Source organism: Myotis daubentonii, chromosome 16 (assembly GCF_963259705.1).
Source record: "Myotis daubentonii chromosome 16, mMyoDau2.1, whole genome shotgun sequence".
In the NCBI taxonomy this organism is placed as follows: domain Eukaryota; kingdom Metazoa; phylum Chordata; class Mammalia; order Chiroptera; family Vespertilionidae; genus Myotis; species Myotis daubentonii.
In genome coordinates, this window is record NC_081855.1 from 24,229,962 (window position 1) to 24,250,677 (window position 20,716).

Below are 20,716 nucleotides of genomic sequence, written 5' to 3' on the forward strand. Positions count from 1 at the left end.
AATAAAAATAGGTGCTGGTTTCAAGTACAGTTTTGCAATAATGTTTGAGGCAGGTCTTCATCTTTTAAAGAAGAAAGACGAAGGTAATCTGATATACTTTAAAAGGCAAAAGACTTTTCAGAGAGAACTGGTCATTTGGATACCCATAATACTAAAAAACAAGACAAAACAAAACAAAAAAACAATCCCTAAAATCTAAGTAATTTCTTTGTGCCCAGATAAGATCTTCAAAATTCTCTAGGAAAATAAGCCTTCAAAAATAAACTTTGAGGTTTGAAACCCAAAATTTCAATGTGGTTTAATAGTGTAGAAGGTTCTGTAATGATTTAAAAGTGCTGGAAGATTCATTAGTATTTTAAAGGAAGTGCTAAGTTCCTGTGATACAACTGCTAAGCAGCCAAACCTCTACCACTTATCTCGGAGCCCCCAGTCCTTTCCTCTGCTGGCTCTCCTGCTCTTCCACTTCTCTTTCTCCCTCTGCCACTTTATCTGTCTCTTTCTCTGCTTCCCTCTCTCCACTTCTCTCTCTTTCCCCTCTCTATAAAGCATTCTCCTAAATTTCTGTCTTCTTTTCTGCCTGACTCTCTATTCTGTGTCTTTCTTCTAGCTTTTTCCAATTTACTCCCTAAGTCAGTCATTTATTCACTCAAAGACAAACATGTATTGAGCTCCTACTATGTTTTTGCTATTATAAAGCTTAGGGTACAATGCAGAACAGTTAAGTAAACAATATTGTGTAATAAGTACTGGGTGTCTCCAGATCCTTAGGTGTATTGATACTGCAACACAAAGAGGGATTAACAAAATTGGGTTTCTGTCAATTACCCAAAATTAATAATCTTGTGTATGTAAAAAACAAAACAAGCACAAGAAAAATAACACAAAAAACTTACAAACTTACATAATGAGAGCAAGATTAGAATAGGTAAATTAATTTAAAATGACATAGTATTTGAACTAAGCTGAACTCTAAAGGATTGGTAAGATAGCTAAAGAGGAAGAAGAATGATAACAGGCAGAGGAGATGACATATGTTAAGACCCTGAGGTGGAAAGAAGCATAGTATGCTGGATACCTCTGATCTAGTGCCTCCAAACTTTGAAACTAGCCTTGATGGTGATGATTTCCTGTTTCCTAATGAGGTGGTTGAGTTTCAATTCAGTATTGGAAGGAGTAAGAATATTCCCCCCTGGAGGACTAGGAAGCATCTGTTTTGCTGGTGTAGGACTGAGCAAGGCAGAGGATATATAACCCAAGGCAGTTAGTTGCACATAAGATCTTCAGCCATTAAAAACCAAGTCAGTTGCACATAAGGTTTTCAGTCTATTCTCTGAACAGAAAAAAATCCTATCTTCTTTTGAGGATATCAGTTACTGGATAGTTTAAAATGAATCAACAGAACAGTTGGCAAATACTAGGAATTTCTAAACATCCTAGGTAGTCTTAGATGTCTCTACTGTACTAACAAAGCTTGTCCGGCATTATCCCAGATATCCAGCCCTAGCTGGGGAGACCTTGATTCAGGAGCTCTACCTTAGTCTTTTTAACATTAATCATGTTTTATGCCACTGAAGAAGAACTATAAATTCATCCAACATCAAGTTGCAGGTGTGTGTGTGGGGGGGGGGGGGCGGTATTAGTCTTGTGTGTGTGGTAAATTCTTAGTGTATAAGTACTTGAATTTCTAAGTACTTAATATTGGGATATATACATATACAACAGAGTATAGTTTCTAAATTAATATGAACTACTCAATCTATATATATTATTATTATGCTTAAGGTTAAACAAACATAGAACCTGTTTGGAAAAAGTCCTATCACATACATTTGGGTATAATAGTTATTCAAATACTATATTTTAAAAAAGCATTTCCTTATCTATCCACTCACTTTTGGCATAATCTATTTTACTGGATTGATAAAATATGATATTCAATACAGATTGTCAAGATGATTAATATTAATAATATTACTTCAGGAGAAGCATCTATGGGATTTCCTAGCATAATGTAAGCACAAGGGTTTGGCTCAGGAAAGAGGTGGCAGCTGGTGTGGAGTATGAGCAGACAGACATCTGCCTAGGAAGTCACTGTCTCCTGGCAACTAAGAAAGCCCTATATCAAGGATGAAACATTCCCTCAGTCTTGCCAAGTCCCTAGTGCTGGCATCTTGTAAGGATGAGTTAGACATTTTGGTGTCTGTATGTGTGTTTTTAAACACAAAAAGTACGTCCTTTGAAGTAAACCTTCAGACCCTTTGCAGATACCACATTCCAACAGAAACATACACAACATATTTGTCACATAATCTGCGTAAGCTCCTTGAACACTGCAGATGAGTTAATTTGCAGGGAATTATTTAAGCAAAATAAAGGCATGTGTCTCTTTCCCTTTTAGTTTTCACTTGGTTTGTGTTTCCTTAATGCTTAATGCATTTTTACTGGCTTATTTATCTCCTTTATGTAGCTGTGGTCGAGAAAGTAATTTCTATGGAATGTTTCTTAGTGGTTCTTTCTCTTCCTGGATTAAGTGTTCCATTATTAGTTAAAAGGCTTATAAAGAGGACTCATAGGGAAAATGTCCAGAAGGTATCTGAAGGTTTATCATAGATACATAGTGATTATGAAATAAGCAACAGATGTAGGGACCAGAGGTCATTACCAAGCCAGAACTGGATACACATCACTATTAACTACTACACAAGAAGATCCAAGTTTTTGCCCTGGATCCCTTAGATCTACTTCCTGGTTCATTTAAACTCCCATTCTAGGATCAGGACTGTGTATCATGATTTGGTGGAGAAGAGAGAGAACAATGATAGTATAATAGGTCCCACTTTTCTGGAGCAGTGTGACATTCTAACATTAATAATTGTCCTCTATAATCCTTATTTCTACTGTTTAAATTTTTTTGCTTTTGAATAATATATCATACAGTAAAATTGACCTTTTTGGTGCATAGTTGTACAAATTTCAACACGTGTAAATATGTCTAACCATCACCATAATCAGGCTATTGAAAGTTTGTAATCCTATTTTAAGAGCAAGGTTTTTTTCATTATCAATTCACAAGGCAGTAGTGACTTTCAGAATATGTATTCTCAAGCACTGGAGGAACCAACAATCAGAGGGGAAAGATGCTAAAAAAAATATGAAGAAAAGCAAAATGAGACAAACATAGCCTCCTTACTGGTTTTGCAAAATTACATGTAAGGATTAAAGTCCACTTTAATTCTATACCTCTCTTCCAGGAACCCTAATGAAAAGCAATAAAAAGATTGTATACGTAAAACTTACAAACAGCAATAATATTTTATTTTTCAGAAAGTGGCTGCCACTATAAAAATTGTTCCAAATCAGTAAAGAGTGTCTTTTCTATCTATTGTCCTTAGACACCAAACAGAGATGAATCCCTTTTTGTTCTGGGAAACAGGCACATGAAAACTTTAGCTCAGGCTGAGGAAAGTGAACATTTTAACATAATCACCAGAAGATAAAGTCTTAAAAAAGCAAGTAAAATTTTTGTCTTTGTTCTTGAAAATAAATAAGGAAAGCTCTCATTTCCAAAATGGACTTCTCCGAAGCTCTCTAATGGGTTGAGAACAACACAAACAGTGATATAGTTTGGAGAATTTTAAAGCAGGACTGTTTTTGCAAAGATGTTGGGTATCCGAGCTTCAAGTCAGTAGACATAGTGCTGGTGTAAGGCATCCCTAGGATTTCTGGATAGTCTACCAATGCCTGACACTCATTTTGCTTTTGTCACATTTTGACCTATAGATCTTGGATTTTTACCAGAGAGAGATGAAGCCCTGATCCTGACAATCCAGGCAAAAAAAAAGAAAAAAAAAAAAAAGAGGATCTTTGATTATTTTAACTCTTTCATGAAATTCCTACAACATAGTGCTCAATAGAAACTAGGGCTCTTTCAAACCTCAAATGACCCTAAATATCAAATTCCTCGTTCAAGAAACACCAATGAAATGAACTAATTTTCTTGTGTCATGCTATTGATTGGCAATCGAGTCAAGACCAAAGTCCTACTATGCCTATTACTACCCTTACTATAAATGTTGAAAAATGCCTAGTTTTATGTACTGAATGAGATTTACACAGCGCTAACAGGACAAAGGATTTGTTAATATATTGATTTACAACCTTGACACCAATTCCCAAATTTAAAGTTTTTTTTTAATGGAAACAGAACTAAATACAAATCTAATCGATTGTTCTGCAAGAACAGATGGTGAACACAAGTGTTCTTTAAGCTGTTTATTAAATTTGATGATACTGCTTCCTGCTGTTGTTGGAACTTTTCACTAGTACTAAAACTCCCTTAACTTGTTTTGCCAAATGATTGATCTTGAAAATTTAGTGTTCATATAATCTCCAGTAGAACTTGTTTTAAATGCATTCCTAGGGTTTCTGATTCAGAAGATTTGAGGAAGACGATGGAAATCTTTACTTTTAACCAATCACCCAGATAATTCTGATGTCTTTGGTAGGCAACCATTCTCTGAGAAAGACTGTTTCGGCTGAAAACAAAAATGTCATGTCTCTACATAAAGTAAAACAAGAGGTCTGTAAATATCTCTTATTTCATTCCAGAGGAACAGATGTACCTAATTCCAAAAAAAATTATCATTATAAAGTTTCTAATTTGTTGCTTACCACAGGAAGGACACAAAACAAGTCACAAAGAATTTTAGGTTTCTTTATAAATTTAAGTATAAGTAACCATGCCAGAATACATTCAAAGGTAAATGTGGAGATTCAGGAAGAGATTACAAGTGTCTTAATTGGTTTTGGGGGTCTTTTTTAGATTTGGAAGAAATTTAAAAGATATTAACTAGACCAAGGATCAGCAAACTACAACTTGGGGGCCAAATCCGGCCTGCTGTCTTGTTTTGCACAACTCAGAAGCCAAGATTGTTATATTTTAAAGTATTTTTTTAAATAACAATAATAATAATATATTGTGGCATATAGAAATTCAAGACATTAACATTTTAGTATCCATAAATAGACTTTGGTGTTTTATGTTAATCCTCACCCAAGGATATTTTTTCCATTGATTTTTTGAGAGAGTGGAAGGGAGATAGAGAGAGAAAGAGAGAGACAGACAGATAGAGAGAGAGGTGAGACCTGCACCTCAGGCACATGCCCTTGATCAGGAATCAAACCCACGACCTGAATTGTGCAGCTGATGCTCTACCACTGAGCAACACCAGCCTGGTCCATAAATAAAGCTTTATTAGAACACAGCCATGCTTATTCATTTAAATATTGTATGGCTATTTTTGTAGACTAAAAGCAGAATTGAGTAGTCGACTCAATTTTCCATCAAAAAGCTTTTAATTTTTATGTAATCAAATTTATCAATATTTTCATGATTCAAAGGCTTTTCTCTGGCTATACAGGAATTTAATCCCTGGTTTCTTCTAGTTTTTTAATAGTTTTATTTTTTACATACACATACTTACTAGGATATATTCTTTGGCCCACAAGGCTGAAAATAAATATAAAATCTAATTCTATTATTAGTAGGCTTATTGGTATTATTATTTTGAAGCTATTTTATATAAATTATAAGATAAAGCAAACAAGTAGTTCTGTCAATCTTGTTAGGAACCAAGATTTTTAGTGTGAGGGGAAAAAAAGAGATACAAATATAAAATCAAGGAATTAGGTAAAAACCCTGAAACATATTTGACATGAAATTATTAATATTTTAAAATTATATTTTAGTCACGAAAGAGCCTAGAAACAATGACAATACAATACTTATGAGCGTTTCTAGCTCTTCAATGAATGACCTTCACCAAAATGAACTAAGAATCCTTAAAAAATGCATGAAGCTTTCAAAGACAATGTCAGAAAAACACAGGTGCCAAAGTTGGGTCAAGTTGAGCATCAAAAAGAAAAAAATGAGTATAATATATTAAAATACTTGGGCTATATATTAAAATCCATGTGTTCATAATGATACTAAAAATAACTTTCCCCCACATAAGAAAAACATTTTATTTGTTGCCACTGGAGGTGACTATTGATGAGAGGAAGAAAGAAAGAAAGAAAGAAAGAAAGAAAGAAAGAAAGAAAGAAAGAGAAAGAAAGAATATTATGAAAATCTGTAATTAAAAGGAAAGAATTAAACATTTATTCTGTCTTAACAGTAGAAAGTATGTTTCAGTGTAACCAAATATATAGCAACAAAGTAGGATTTGTTTTAGGAATTACAAGATAGTTCAAAATTAGTAAATCTCCTAATAAAGTTCATGATGAATAAATCCAGGCTGAAAATCAAATGATCATCTACATAGGTGTTGAAAAGGCATTTGACAAAATCAACAATCATTCTTGATTTTTAAAAATCACTTTATAAGATAAAAATTAGGTGAATTTTCCCTAATGTGATAAAATATATCTTTTTCAGATCAAATGGAGTCAAGTTATGGTGGTTATATATATGTGTGTGTGTTTGGTGAAACAGTAATTAATAAAAGAGTCATTTCTACTTAAAGTCATAAGCAAAACAAGTATGCCCATATCACCACTCTCATATTGGAGGTAATAGCCAATGCAATTAGGCAAGAGAAAGATGCTAGAAATACAAAAATTGAAAAGAAAGAAGAAAACTCTTATTGCTTGTAGACAGTATGGTTGCCTCCCTAGAAAATCCAAGGAATCAATTAAAAATTAGTATAAACAATAAGAGAACTCAAAGAGGTAGTAAAGTACAAAAATATACAGAAATTAATAGTTTTTGTGTATTCAAAGTATATCTAGATAGGAAGTGTAACAGGAAAAGTCTCATAATGGCAACAAAAAATTATAAAATAACTAGTATTAAAACTAATAAAAGATGCAAACCTTTATAAAAAATTTTAAGACAACACTGATGGATACAAAATATGATGAGCAAATGGAAAGATATGTTCTCAAATAGAAACACTTGTCATTATTAGAGGTGTCGATTTTTTCCAAGTTAATAAATAAATTTAATCAGATTTCAACAAAAATTCCTATAACGTTTTTTTTGGTGTTCCCCCCCCTTTTAAGTAGATGAATCAATTCTAAAGTTCATATTAAAAAGTAAACACACACAAGAACAGACAGGAGTGATCAGAAAAAATAACAAATAATGGAGGCCAGTAGTCAGACTCATTGAAATATACTCAAAAGTCTCAATAACTAAAGCAGAGTGCTGGTGCATAAAAAGGGAGATAGACCAATGGAATAGGACAGAAAAGTCCAAAAATACTACAAAATATATAGGAATTTAGTAATAAAGTTTCATTATAAACAGTGGGGCAAGGATAGACTATTCAATAATTATTATTGGGATCACTACATAGCCATTTGGAAAATGATGAAGTTGGATCCATATCTTACATCTTACCTTAAGATAAGTTCCAAATGGGTCAATATTTAAAATTAAAATATAATTTCATAAGAAAAGATAGGATAATTATTTTAATATCTGAAATACAACAGTGACTCAAAAATGAAAGCCATAAAATAAAAGTAAGCAAACTCAACCATGTAGAAATAAAAAACTCATCTTCATGATGAAAGATAAATGGCAGGTGAAAAACAGAGGAAAATGTAACTTATTCACATATTTTCATATATAAAAGAAAGAAAATCAAGTATCCACATTTGCATTTGCTTATGTATGTATAAAGGGACTTTGGAAGGATCCATTGAAAACTAAAAAAAAAGAAGTTATTTAAGGCAGAGGTAGAATACTGTGTACATGGAGGATAAGAATGGGAAACTTTTCATTGTATAACTATATGTTTTGGCTATTGAACCAGGTGAATATGTTGCTTATCTGAAAAGTTAAAATTTGAAAAAGTCCCTACTCTCAACTCGTGTGGTTTACTTTCCACAGAAGAGAGGAGGACATTTGGGGTCCTAGTGAGATAAGTAAATCTGTGAATACAAGAAACTGATTAAATACACTTTGTAAGTCTTCATTAGTGCCTCATAGTGAGGCACATAGTAGTAGCTCAATAAATACTTTTAAAAATAGAAGTGAGCTGTAGAAGAAATGGGCTCAAGAAACAAATTACAACAAAAGAAGGGCCTTTGGGATTTAGGAGAGAGAGAGAGAGAGAGAGAGAGAGAGAGAGAGAGAGAGAGAGAGAGAGAGAGGCAGGCTCAGGCATGCTCCATAGAGAGAACTGCCTTATTTGAAGTCCTTTTAAGTTTGTATGAGTATATTATTGTTCTATGTACTTTCCCGTGTAAGGAGCTATATCATTAACTGAAAATATAACAAGGTGTACCTGTTGCAGATGGTGTTGGTAATATGTATCTTCAGATTTTCTGTGACATTTTTCATCTCCCTCTGATAACCAGACATTCCTGAGTCTTTGATATAAAGAGGATTATTTCTCATTAAATATTCCCCCAAATAAATAATTGGATCAAACTTAGTTGGAATATCAGCTTCTGACAAAAGCTTCTTTTTTTCCACTTGCATTAACATATTTTCCATTCCAACCACTAAGGTGGGTAGAAGTTTGTCAAGCAAATATGCACGAGTATTCAGAGTCATGTTGTCAATATTAAACCACTCTTTGGCCAAAGTTTCCTTAGGGATTTTTTTCTCAGCTTTTTTTTCTAGTTCTTTTTTCAGTTTATCCTTATCTAATATTTTCTGCTGCATTGCTTGAGCTCTTGCCTCCACTCGTTCAAAGAGATTTTTCTTCCATGGTAGATCGAGCTTTGAATCCAGTACAGTTTGATCTGCATTGAAAACCACACTTGCAGGTTCTCTAATTACAACATTCTTTGAGATTTCAATGTTAGATTCCTTTACAGTTGAGATCCCTGGCTGCTCCTCCAGTTTTGATTCTGAGGGGGGGAAAAAGTGAAATATAAGAAATATTAGAAGTAGATTTTAATATATGCTAGTTTAAAATATTAGTAGGGGAAAATATCTCTTTAAATGGTGTATTCAAACACAGTTGAAAGTAACAGGAAGTCAGACGACAGTGACTATAACCGTAAGGACATTTATTGTTGACTTGATCAGAAATCATTCAGCCACTCTGTTTTTCATGGAGTGCCTCGCCTGTTTCATTATTCTTTATTCATTTTCTTGTGCTTATACTTCAGGATCATAAAACAGCTATTGCAGCTCCAGACACGTCTTCTTTACAGGAGAAAAGGGTTGAGAACAAAGAGGATTTCTCCTCTTGAGATTCTATTTTATTATCCTTGAAGAAAAGATCCCAGATCCTTGCTCCAACACTTTCCTTTACATTTCATTGACCCTAATCAGGTTACATGTCTGCCCCTAGAGCAGTGGTTGGCAAACTGCGGCTCGCGAGCCACATGCGGCTCTTTGGCCCCTTGAGTGTGGCTCTTCCACAAAATAGCACATGCGGGCGCGCAGGTACAGTGCGGTTGAAACTTCGTGGCCCATGCGCAGAAGTTGGTATTTTGTGGAAGAGCCACACTCAAGGGGCCAAAGAGCTGCCTGTGGCTCGTGAGCCGCGGTTTTCCGAGCCACAGTTTGCCAACCACTGCCTAGACCAATAGCTGGTAAAGGGAAAAGGGACTACTATGACTAGTTTTGACTGATCATAATTTATTCCTTCATGTCAGGGTTTACGTCAAGTTTTCTGATATTAGATATTTCCATTTTCTGTAATATTGAGGTTTAGTTGGCAGACAAAAAGGTAGGGAAATGTCTGCTGAGTGGACAGTGAAGAGAGTCTACCATACATGTATATTTAAATATATTTCTTCCCACTTTCATATTTCTAGCCTCTTTCATGTTTTCATTTTAAAAATGTATTATGGAGATATTAGACCAAGATAATGAACTGAGAACAAGCACCTATGGATGAGGACAGTGGGTGGGGAGTGAGGGAGGAGGGTGGGGTGGGAACTAGGTGGAGGGGAGCTATGGGGGGAAAAAGAAGAACAAATGTAATAATCTGAACAATAAAGATTTAACTAATAAAAAAGATCAATAAAATATATATATTTTTTAAAAAGTGTGCCCTCAAAAAGGTAGAGTATAATGCTCTTCTCTTTAAGTGTGGGCTGTGCATAAGTGACTTTTTCCTGAAAGTAAGGTACGGAAATGAGTAACTTTACAGTGGACAAACGTGACAAAGCTATCTCAGTCAGATGAGAAGAATTAACATCAACAGTACAAAGTCATGCTAATAGCATATATGATATACTTGATAGGATGTGATGAGAATAGCATTTTGCCTCTGTAGTCTTCCTTCCCCAAACCCATAATCCCAACCTTATCATGGTTTTTAAAAAAACCTTCAGACCAATCACAATTAGGGACATTCTATAAAAATACTTGATAGTACTCCTTAACACATGTTCTATTTCTCTGCAGCATGTGGCACAGTTGATCACTTCTTCTCCACCGAAATATATATATATTAATCCTCACCCCAGGATATGTTTATTGATTTTAGGGAGAGAGGAAGGGAGAAGGAGAGAGAGAGGGGAAAAAAAGGTGGGGAGAGAGAGAGAAGAGAGAAACATTGAGGTGAGAGAGAAATATTGATCAGCTACCTCCCACAGCCGCCCCAACTGGGGATTGAACCTGCAACCCAGGTATGATGCAACCCAGGTATGACCTGACTGGAATTGAACCCACAACCCTTTCGATGTACCAAATGATGCTCCAACCAACTGAGCCACCCAGCTGACCTCTAATGATAGATATTTTTGTCTGCCCAAATTTCTTAACCCATTTGGTTTAGATAATATTGACCTCACCCATTTATTTTTTTATTTTCTTTTATTTATTTAAATATATTTTTATTGATTTCAGAGAGGAAGGGAGAGGGAGAGAGAGAGAGAAACATCAATGATGAGAGAGAATCAGCGATTGGCTGCCTCCTTCCTACCTCCTCCTGGGGATTGAGCCCACAACCTGGGCATGTGCCCTGACCAGAATCGAACCTCGGACCCTTCAGTCCGCAGGCTGACGCTCCATCCACTGAGCCAAACCAGCTAGGGCACCTTCCCCATTTAGATCCACGGATGGATGATGATCCAAACCTGACCACTGTCAAGATCACTAAAAATAAGGACATCTGGGAGACTGTCAGAAAAGTCTAAATAGTCTCTAAAGAAACCCTTGGAAAGCCAATATTTAATCTAAACAATACCCAATAGTAGATAGTATTTATGAACCTCCCTCCTGCTGGGGTCCAACCCCAGCAGGTCCAGGGGTTCCCAAAGGCGTAGACGGAGTCGGCGAAGAAGGAATGACATGGAGGCAGCATTCAGTTGATCAGCAGCCTAGCCAGGTTCTCCAGCCAGGTTCTCTAGCCAAGTTCTGGTCTGGATCTCCAGCAAAGTTCTGGTTAGGATCTCCAGCCAGGTTCTGTCCAGGATCTCCAACCAGGTTCAGTCACCAGGTTCTAGTCAGGTTCTCTTGCCAATTTCTGTAGTCAGGTTCAGTCCAGGATCTTTTGCCATGTTCTCTCACTAGGTTCTGTCTCTAGGTTCTGAGGCCAGTTTCTGTCCAGGATCTTTTGCCATGTTCTCTCCAGCGAAGTTCTTCTGTCTCTAGAGAACGTTCTGTGTAGGTTCTGTGCCTAGGTTCTGTCTCCCTTGGTTCTGTCTTCTAAGTTCTGTGTCTCTTGGTTCTGTCTTCTAAGTTCTGTCTTGTTACATCTGTATTTATACCAGTTGATTCCAATCCTATCAATCTCTATTACAAAGGTTAGGGCATTTCTTATCTCCATTCCAGGGAGTAAAGATTATGTAGCTTAAGCATGATTGTTCGTAGTTAAAGTGACTAATTACCCGCCTGGCACTTAGTTAAGAGGTTTTATTCCCTCCCTAACTTCAGGGGAAAATCCCTACCTGGGGAAACAACCTTTCTCAGAGACCTTGGTTAAAACACATAGTGCCAAGAAGGTGAGCAAACATATTAAGAACAGTATGCCATATATGCCAGGTCCCTTGAAACAGCAAGCATGGACCGGCTCCCGGCACCCTCCCAAGTTTTTATTTCCTTTTTGGCTAATTCTCTTATTTCAATATGGGGAAGTGTGGAAGGTAGTATAATGCTCTCCTTTTACATCTTGGTTGGATTTAGAAACAAATTGACCACTTTTTTGGGGGAAAGGAAATCCATTCTGTTTTGTAACACTGCTCATTAATATATATTGTTTCTATTTTGATTTTAAGTAAGTGTGTAAGAGCAGTTCTTGAAAGTGTGCAGGTTCTAATGTATTCTCTCTGCTTCGAACCTTTCCAGCATAATGCAAGACATATATTCCTTCTGCTTTAAAAGTAGTGCTACAGCCTGACTGGTTTGGCTCAGTGCATAGAGCGTCGGCCTGTGGACTGAAGGGTCCCAGGTTCAATTCCAGTCAAGGGCATGTACCTTGGTTGCGGGCACATCCTCAGTAGGGGGTGTGCAGGAAGCAGCTGATCAATGTTTCTCTCTCATCGATGTTTCTAACTCTCTATCCCTCTCCCTTCCTCTCTGTAAAAAAATCAATAAAATATATTTTAAAAAATAAAAAATAAATAAAAGTAGTGCTACAGATGTATAGCAAATTAATACCTACCCATCTGCCACAACCCATTATAAACCCCCACATGAACTAGGGCATTCTCTATCTTCGTTACAGCCTATTAGTGCTCCCCTAGTATTCTTAGATATTATAAGTTGCTAAGCAATAATCCTAGTGCTTACATTGTCCCCACTGATACGTAGAAGAGAAATAGATGTGTGTTTGGTTATAACTCTAGTCAAACACTTCTCTCATAGGGCCATAAAACCAATAAAGGAAAAGGAGGTACAGCAATAGCAGGGTCAATAAGTCAGGATTCTGATTAAGCCTACATACAACTGTCTTTTGCTTGAGTGACCTCTGAATTCAAGGATCATAAATTACAGCACTGCCCCAAGGAAAAATTAACTCAGATTCATTTGAATATAGTTTCAAACAGGTACTTTAAAAAAAGAAAAGCAGGTCTGTGTTTGGACATTCCTAAACCTTTTACAGATGTTTCTATTCATGTGTACATTCATTCAATAAATAATTATTGATGTCTCACTTTGTGCCTAGTACTATGCTAGGCACTGAAATTCTATTTCAGGATTTTCTTCCTAAAACTCTTCATAGAATTAATAGCCTTTCATACACACTAACATACACACCTTCACCCTTGTATTAATCCACCTTTTAACATACAAAGACCTATTCATTTACGCACTATGGGCATAAATGCTTTCAACTAAATAATTCCTTATTCATATTGTCGAAAGGTCCAGCCTTACAAGTGACTTTTATCATTTCCTGCACTTAGTGCATAGCCCACTGCTGAGCATGGCCTCAGTACAACCCTATTTAAGGACATAAGTAGGAATGAATTATAATCCACATTATAATAAGCCTTAGTAGACTCTTTCTTCACAAGAAGGCATGTAACATTAGTGGGTCTGGCTCCTGATTAAATTAGTGAAAATTGACCCAGCGGGGCTATTCAACTAGGTGTGTGATGTTCTCTTTAAACACAGACCCTGTCTGAAACTCAGCTGACTTGGTCTTATCAGGATTTCTTAACATTTCCACATAATGTAGAAAGACTACTGTGAAAGCAGAGGAAAAGAAACACTACTTAATACTACTAGAAATAAATTCAATAGCTACAGGAAAAGGCATTTTCCTACAAAACTTTGTTTAATCTTAGGCTCTGTAATGAGAACAGAGCTGAGCAAATTGATAGTTTTTTTTAAAAAAAGATTTCTCAAAATGCAAGTTAAACTCATAGTCTAAAAAGTAAAACAATTAAGACAAAGAAGTGAAAAATTCATATGGTATATTTAACCACAGTATTTTCTATGCAAAGATATGTATTTGAGCACATTCTGGGAGCTGCCTGGCAAGATGCCATCATTTTGACAAATATATAATAAGGATAAAAACATTCCTTTAACATGTTAAAATTGCAGTAACAGTTTCTCCTCCCACGTTTTACTTATACACACACACACACATACATACACACACTCACAAAGGGAGGTTCAGAATATTAAATTATGACTGATCACTGAATAAATTAAGTATATTTCATTGCATTTAATATTGCAACAAGGAACTGCAATGTTTTCAGTATATATCATGTTCTGGGATGAATAGACTTACACAAACAAAACACAATCAGCGGTTCTCAACCTGTGGGTCACGACCAACGGAAAACACATATAGCATATCAGATATTTACATTACGATTCATAACAGTAGCAAAATTACAGTTATGAAGTAGCAACGAAAATAATTTTATGGTTGGGGGTCACCACAACATGAGGAAGTGTATTAAAGGGTCGCGGCATTAGGAAGGTTGAGAATCACTGCTTCTACTATACGTGGAAAAGCAATAACAGAAATTGAAAGTATAAGAACAGGAAAGACCAAAAACTATTGATTAATATGTTTTCTAGAGAGACAATAAATTACATAAAGGAATACATATTTGAATTTTTGCAGGTGCAAATTTGGCCATAACTGATTAATGTGAACACCTAATTAAATTTATAACAAGTTACCTAGATCACAGTTTTGTTTGGCATGTTTAAAAGGAAAGAGTTCATTTATAAACATGGCCCAAGTGATTAAAGGCAAAGTATATGTAGCAAATAGTGGTGGTAGAGTATGGGAGTGAGAAGGAAGTGAAACCAAGAGACTGGTATGGGGTGAGGGCAAGACAGGTGGAGAGGGACTTGCAAAGAAACTTTTTAAAAAGTTAGTGATGCTGTGAAAATTGTCCTAAGTTTACAATAACAACAGAACAAATGTTGGAAAGTTTGGTTCTTTTTTTTATATATATATTTTATTGATTTTTCACAGAGAGGAAGGGAGAGAGATAGAGAGCTAGAAACATCGATGAGAGAGAATCATCGATCAGCTGCCTCCCACACATCTCCCACTAGGGATATGCCCACAACCCAGGCACATGCCCCTGACCGGAATCGAACCCAGGACCTCTCAGTCCGCAGCCGACACTCCATCCACTGAGCCAAACCGGTTTCGGCGAAAGTTTGGTTCTTAATGTGTAAATATTAAAATGTGTATTAATAAGAAGAAAAAGTCAGTCATTGCTTAAATTGGTTAAAAAGACAGAGAAACGCTTTGTAGAAAAGTAAGCATCTAAAAGTTATAACTAGCATATACATAGCAATTTATAGTTTGGAAAACACTTCAATAATTATTATCATAATTCAGCCTTGCATAGTGTATCATATACTAAAAACTCAATACTTGTAAACTGAATTGAAGGGAATTTCAATTAATTGAAATTGTCAAATTGAAAATATTGTAAAGAATTTCTGTCACACAGGATTTCACTATGTATCTGAAATTAGAAGAACTAACATTTTTAAAAAATGTGTTTTATAGTTTTTTCATAAAGAGGAAGGGAGAGAGATAGAGAGAAACATCAATGAGAGAGAAACATCGATTAGCTGCCTCCCGCACATCCTCCACTGGGGATGTGCCCGCAACCAAGGCATGTGCCCTTGACCAGAATTGAACCTGGGACCCTCCAGTCTGCAGGCCGACGCTCTATCCACTGAGCAAAACCGGCCAGGGCAGAACTAACATTATTAATAGCATTTGGTATAAAGATTTTAAAAGTTATTGGCATTATGTGTAGGTTTGGTGTTTTCTCATTTTTTAACTTATGATTAAACATAAAAAATATATTTTAAAAAAAGACAAACTAGTGAAAGGAATGAATGTCTTGCCCACTTATTTGTTGCCTTCTGGATCATAATACATTTTCAATCTGCATAATTATGTGGGATTTCAGTTAAGTATGGGGCTAGAAGTCAAACAGAATAAATGTGTGGTCAGGTACAGGGGTAAAAAGAAAAAACAGAAAAACAATATGCAGACCTAATCACTATGGCTCCTCACTTTATGTTTGTACTAGAGGCCCAGTGCACGAATTCGTGCACTGGTGGGGTCCCTCAGCCTGACCAGCGATCGGGTTGTCTTGCCCAGTCCTGAGCAGGGCCAATGAGGGTCAGCCTGCTGGGGACAGACCGCGGGAGGTTGGCTGCCTGGAGGGACTGTGGGAGGGCTCCAGGGTGTGCCTGGCCCATCTCACCCAGTCTCATCAGCCAGACCCCAGCAGCAAGCTAACCTACTGGTTGAAGTGTCTGCTCCCTGGTTGTCAGTGCGCATTATAGTGACTGGTGGACTGGTCAAATGGTCGGACACTTAGCATATTACACTTTTATTATACATACTAGAGGCCCGGTGCACAAAAATTTGTGCACTCGCGGGGACGGGGGGGTCCCTCAGCCCGGCCTGTGCCCTCTCGCAGTCTGGGACCCCTCGGGAGATAACGACCTGCTGGATTAGGCCTGCTCCCGGGTGGCAGAGGGCAGGCCCAATCCCTAGGTGCAGCCCCTGGTCGGGCTCAGAGCAGGGCCGATTGGGGAGTTGGGGTGCCTTCCCCTGTCATGCACAGAGCAGGGTGGATCGGGAGGTTGCGATGCCACCCTCAGTCACGCTCAGGGTAGGGCCGATTGGGGGATTGGGGCACCGCCCCCTGTCACACTCAAGGCAGGGTCGATGGGGAGATTGCGGTGCCACCCCCAGTCACGCACAGAGCAGGGCCAGTCAGGGGGTTGGGGCACTGCCCCCTGTCACTCACAGAGCAGGGCCCATCAGGGGGGTTGGGGCTCCGTACCCTGTCACACACAGAGCAGGGTCGATCAGGGGGTTGGGGAGCTCTCCCCTGTCATGCACAGAGCAGGGCCCATCAGGGGGTTGGGGAGCTCCCCCCTGTCACGCACAGAGCAGTGCCCATCAGGGGGTTGGGGAGCTCCCCCCTGTCACTCACAGAGTAGGGCCGATAGGGGACTTGGGGCACTGTCCCCTGTCACACACAGAGCAGGGCGGATCAGGGGGTTGGGGCGCCACACCCTGTCACACTCAGGGCAGGGTGGATGGGGAGGTTATGGCTCTACCCCGTCACACACAGAGCAGGGCCCATGTGTGTGTGTGTGTGTGGGGGGGGGTTGGGGCACCGCACCATCACACACAGAGCAGGGTTGATCAGGGGGTTGGGGCGCCGCACCCTGTCACACACAGAGCAGGGCGGATCAGGGGGTTGGGGCGCCACACCCTGTCACACTCAGGGCAGGGTGGATGGGGAGGTTATGGCTCTACCCCGTCACACACAGAGCAGGGCCCATGTGTGTGTGTGTGTGGGGGGGGGTTGGGGCACCGCACCATCACACACAGAGCAGGGTTGATCAGGGGGTTGGGGCGCCGCACCCTGTCACACACAGAGCAGGGCCGATCAGGGGGTTGGGGCACTGCAGCCTGTCACACACAGAGCTGCAGGGCAATCAGGGGGTTGGAGAGCTCCCCCCTATCAGGCACAGAGCAGGGCTGATCAGGGGGTTGGGGCACCTTCCCCTGTCACACACAGAGCTGCAGGGTGATCAGGGGGTTTGGGCGCTGCCCCCGTCACGCTGATCCCGGTGCTGGGAGGCCTTGCGGCTCCGCTGATCCTGATGCTGGGAGGCATATTACCCTTTTACTATATAGGGTAGAGGCCTGGTTCACGGGTGGGGGTTGGCTGGTTTGCCCTGAAGGGTGTCCTAGATCAGGGTGGGGGTCCCCACTGGGGTGCCTGGCCAGCCTGGGTGAGGGGATGATGGCTGTTTGCAGCTGGTCACACACCCTTCAGGGTGGGGGTCCCCACTGGGGTGCCTGGCCAGCCTGGGTGAGGGGCTGAGGGCTGTTTTCAGGCTGGCAGGTGACTGAAGCTCCCAACCGCTCCTTTTTTTCTTTTTTCTTTTTATTCTGGGCCAGCTTTAGCTCTGAGGCTCCAGCTCTTAGGCCTCCGCTGCTGAAAGCAGGTTTCTGGTCTTTGTTTACCTTCTGTATTTGAAACAATGTTGCGATCCTGCTGGCTGAAGCCCGGCGACTAAAGCAGGTTTCTGGGGTTTTGTTTAGCTTCTATATTTGTAACATAGTTGCTTAGAGTTGCAGCTCAGAGGCCGGCAGCAGCAGGTGGGGAACATTGGAGTCCTCCGTCACTGAAGCAAGCAAGCCTCATGTTCGCTTCCAGCTGCCTGGCTGCCGGCTGCCATCTTGGCTGGCAGTTAATTTGCATATCGCCCTGATTAGCCAATGGGAAGGGTAGCGGTCATACGCTAATTACCATGTTTCTCTTTTATTAGATAGGATAGGATTGATGGGTTTTCTGGTATGTCCCCAATCTTAGCTAATTTCCTCTTTTAGTATAAGATGAATAGTCATAATATTGCCTTAAAAGTATTAATAGAAGTTAAAGGGAATACATTTCAAACTATTTCCAAACTGCATTTAAAATACTCCTAGGATTATATTTTTAAAGGGCAAAATCTTGAGAAATGTATCCCTAATAAAAACTACATAATAGTTTTAAATTCTGTTGTGCAGAGCAGCAATTTTTAATCTTTTTCATCTTATGACACACATAAGCTAATTACTAAAATTCTGCAGTGCACCAAAAGTATTTTTGCCAATTTGACAAAAAAATATAGGTACAATTTGATTCATTCACACCTGATGGCTATTGTCATGTTGTTAAATTTTAAATTTGACAATCTAAGGGAAAAGAGGTCAGTGCCCCAACTAAATCGTCAGGTATTGCATGTTTTAAAAATTCTTGTGGCACACTAGTTAGTGTGCCTGCCACAGCATACCAATTGAAAATTGCTGCTGTAGGGGAATGGCTAGTTCTCTACCTTCAGATTTGATTTCATCTGTTGTTTCTTCTTCCCCATCTTTGTCGAAATCTAATGCAGAACTCAGTGTTGAACTCTGTGAACTCTGAAAAGAAAAAGAAGCCTTTCAAAATGAGTTGCTCTTCTTCAAAGTTGCATCAACTCTCCCAATTAAAGAATGTAGATAAATACCTTGTAGTTGCCAAACATTCCTACTTAATTTTGCTAGGATTTAATGCTATATATTAGAAGCAACATAGTAATCAGTCTATTTACTGAATTCACAAGATAAAACGTATTGGCTCAATGTGTAAGCACATATTCCTATTGCTAACAAAGTAATATGCTAAGAATATTATGCTACATGTACATTAACATTTCAATTATACAATACTTTCTAGAAACATAATTCACAGCATAGTGAAATCAGACTTTTGAAAATATTTCTTTTACTATTGGAATCATCTTCCATGTTTGTGGGTGAAAGAAAACATTTCATCTTAATTGAGAAAATTAAAGGTTAGTTTAAATAGTGGCAAAATAGCTTTTTGTACTTTTGACAATGTACTTTTAAAAGAAGAAGAATAGAATATTTTAGAGACTCATGTTAATCAACTTAATGGTGAATCCATATAACTATTTTCAGTTGCCTCCCTTTACTGTAAAATGCTTTCTCATATGTCTTGTATTTATTTAAACACAAAGTTACTTAAATGATTAACATTAAAAGTACAGAATGATCATGAAATTACCCTAAAAACTGGTGGTTATTGTATTTAGGGTAATAGTTCTGATTTTAGAAAGCAATCTTTATTTATATATAATTCATAATAGCTCTTCACAAATAATTTATCTATGGAAGCGTCCTACAACTGAGTCAAAGGAGTCAGCTTAATTTTCCATTTGCCATTTTATTTATCTGTCTGAATACCCACATCTTTTCTTTTTCTTCTTTTATAAGAAAATTAATTTGTCCAAGTTACTCTCCAGCATTAATATCTGACTTCTTATGAAAATTCTACCTCAATAGGCTCATTCCTGTTAGTTGCTTCCTGTTTCTTTTCTTTGTTTTCTTCTCCATTTTCCTAAAATGGAAGCAGTGTTAATAAGTGTAATCCAGAAGGAACTGTCGATAAACTAATACCTTATACTCTAGTATAGCAAGCTTTTTATGTTAAAAATTTTCACATAATGAGTAAACATCATACCAAATAAAATCACACCAAGGTAGTGTATTAACAAATTCAAACAGTAACAGGCTCATTAATATACTAGAAGCCCGGTGCATGAAATTCGTACACAGGTAGGGTCCCTAGCCCAGGCCAGCGATCAGGGCCGACTGGGGCCTCTTGGCTGCTGGCCTTCCCTCCCCTGGCTGCCAGTTGCCGGCCAGGGTCTCCCTTCATTCTGCACCACCCCCTATTGGTCAGCACATGTTATAATGAGCGGTCAAACTCCCAGTCGGTCAAACTTGCAAGGGGACAATTTGCATATTAGCCTTTTATTATATAGGATAAGGAATATCAACTAACTAGAAGCAGGCCACTGCTTTTTAGTTGATCCCTTTTTTTGCATTTTTATTAAAATCTGATGCAGAATACTTCAACTAAAAAGAGAATTAATTAAATGATAGAGTATGATATTTCATCTCAATTCTTCTAAGAAAACTAGTCTCAAGTCCTCTCATGGTTAAATGGTTAGTCATCTATTTAGGCCAGGTACCTGAGCAGGTTTGGGTTCCTCTTGAGATGATGACTTACTCATCTGGACCAGCAAAAAATATCATCAAATGGTAGGGGAAAGTATTACCAGACCATTATTAATAACAAAAAGAGAGAAAGACAACATTAATAAACAACACAAAGTATTCTGAAAGATCAAAATCTCCCCTGACCCCCACCACATCCCACCATTCTATTGAATGGTAATGAGTTCTCAACTGTTAAATTTTTCAAACTGTAATACTGTTAT

General features: G+C 38.2%; 1 protein-coding gene across 1 annotated transcript in view; it reads right to left on the reverse strand.

Annotated features, from left to right (window-relative positions):
- Positions 1-20,509, reverse strand: part of EFCAB5 (EF-hand calcium binding domain 5) — an 81,906-nt gene extending 61,397 nt beyond the window's left edge. Inside the window, exons 1-4 of the mRNA XM_059669749.1 lie at positions 20,468-20,509; positions 19,768-19,830; positions 18,725-18,851; positions 8,295-8,865 (exon numbers count right to left, since the gene is read on the reverse strand). Of these exons, the coding sequence (XP_059525732.1) occupies positions 8,295-8,865; positions 18,725-18,851; positions 19,768-19,830; positions 20,468-20,509 (803 nt within the window). The remainder of the gene's footprint in view (positions 1-8,294; positions 8,866-18,724; positions 18,852-19,767; positions 19,831-20,467) is intronic.
- Between the last annotated feature and the right edge of the window lie 207 nt (positions 20,510-20,716).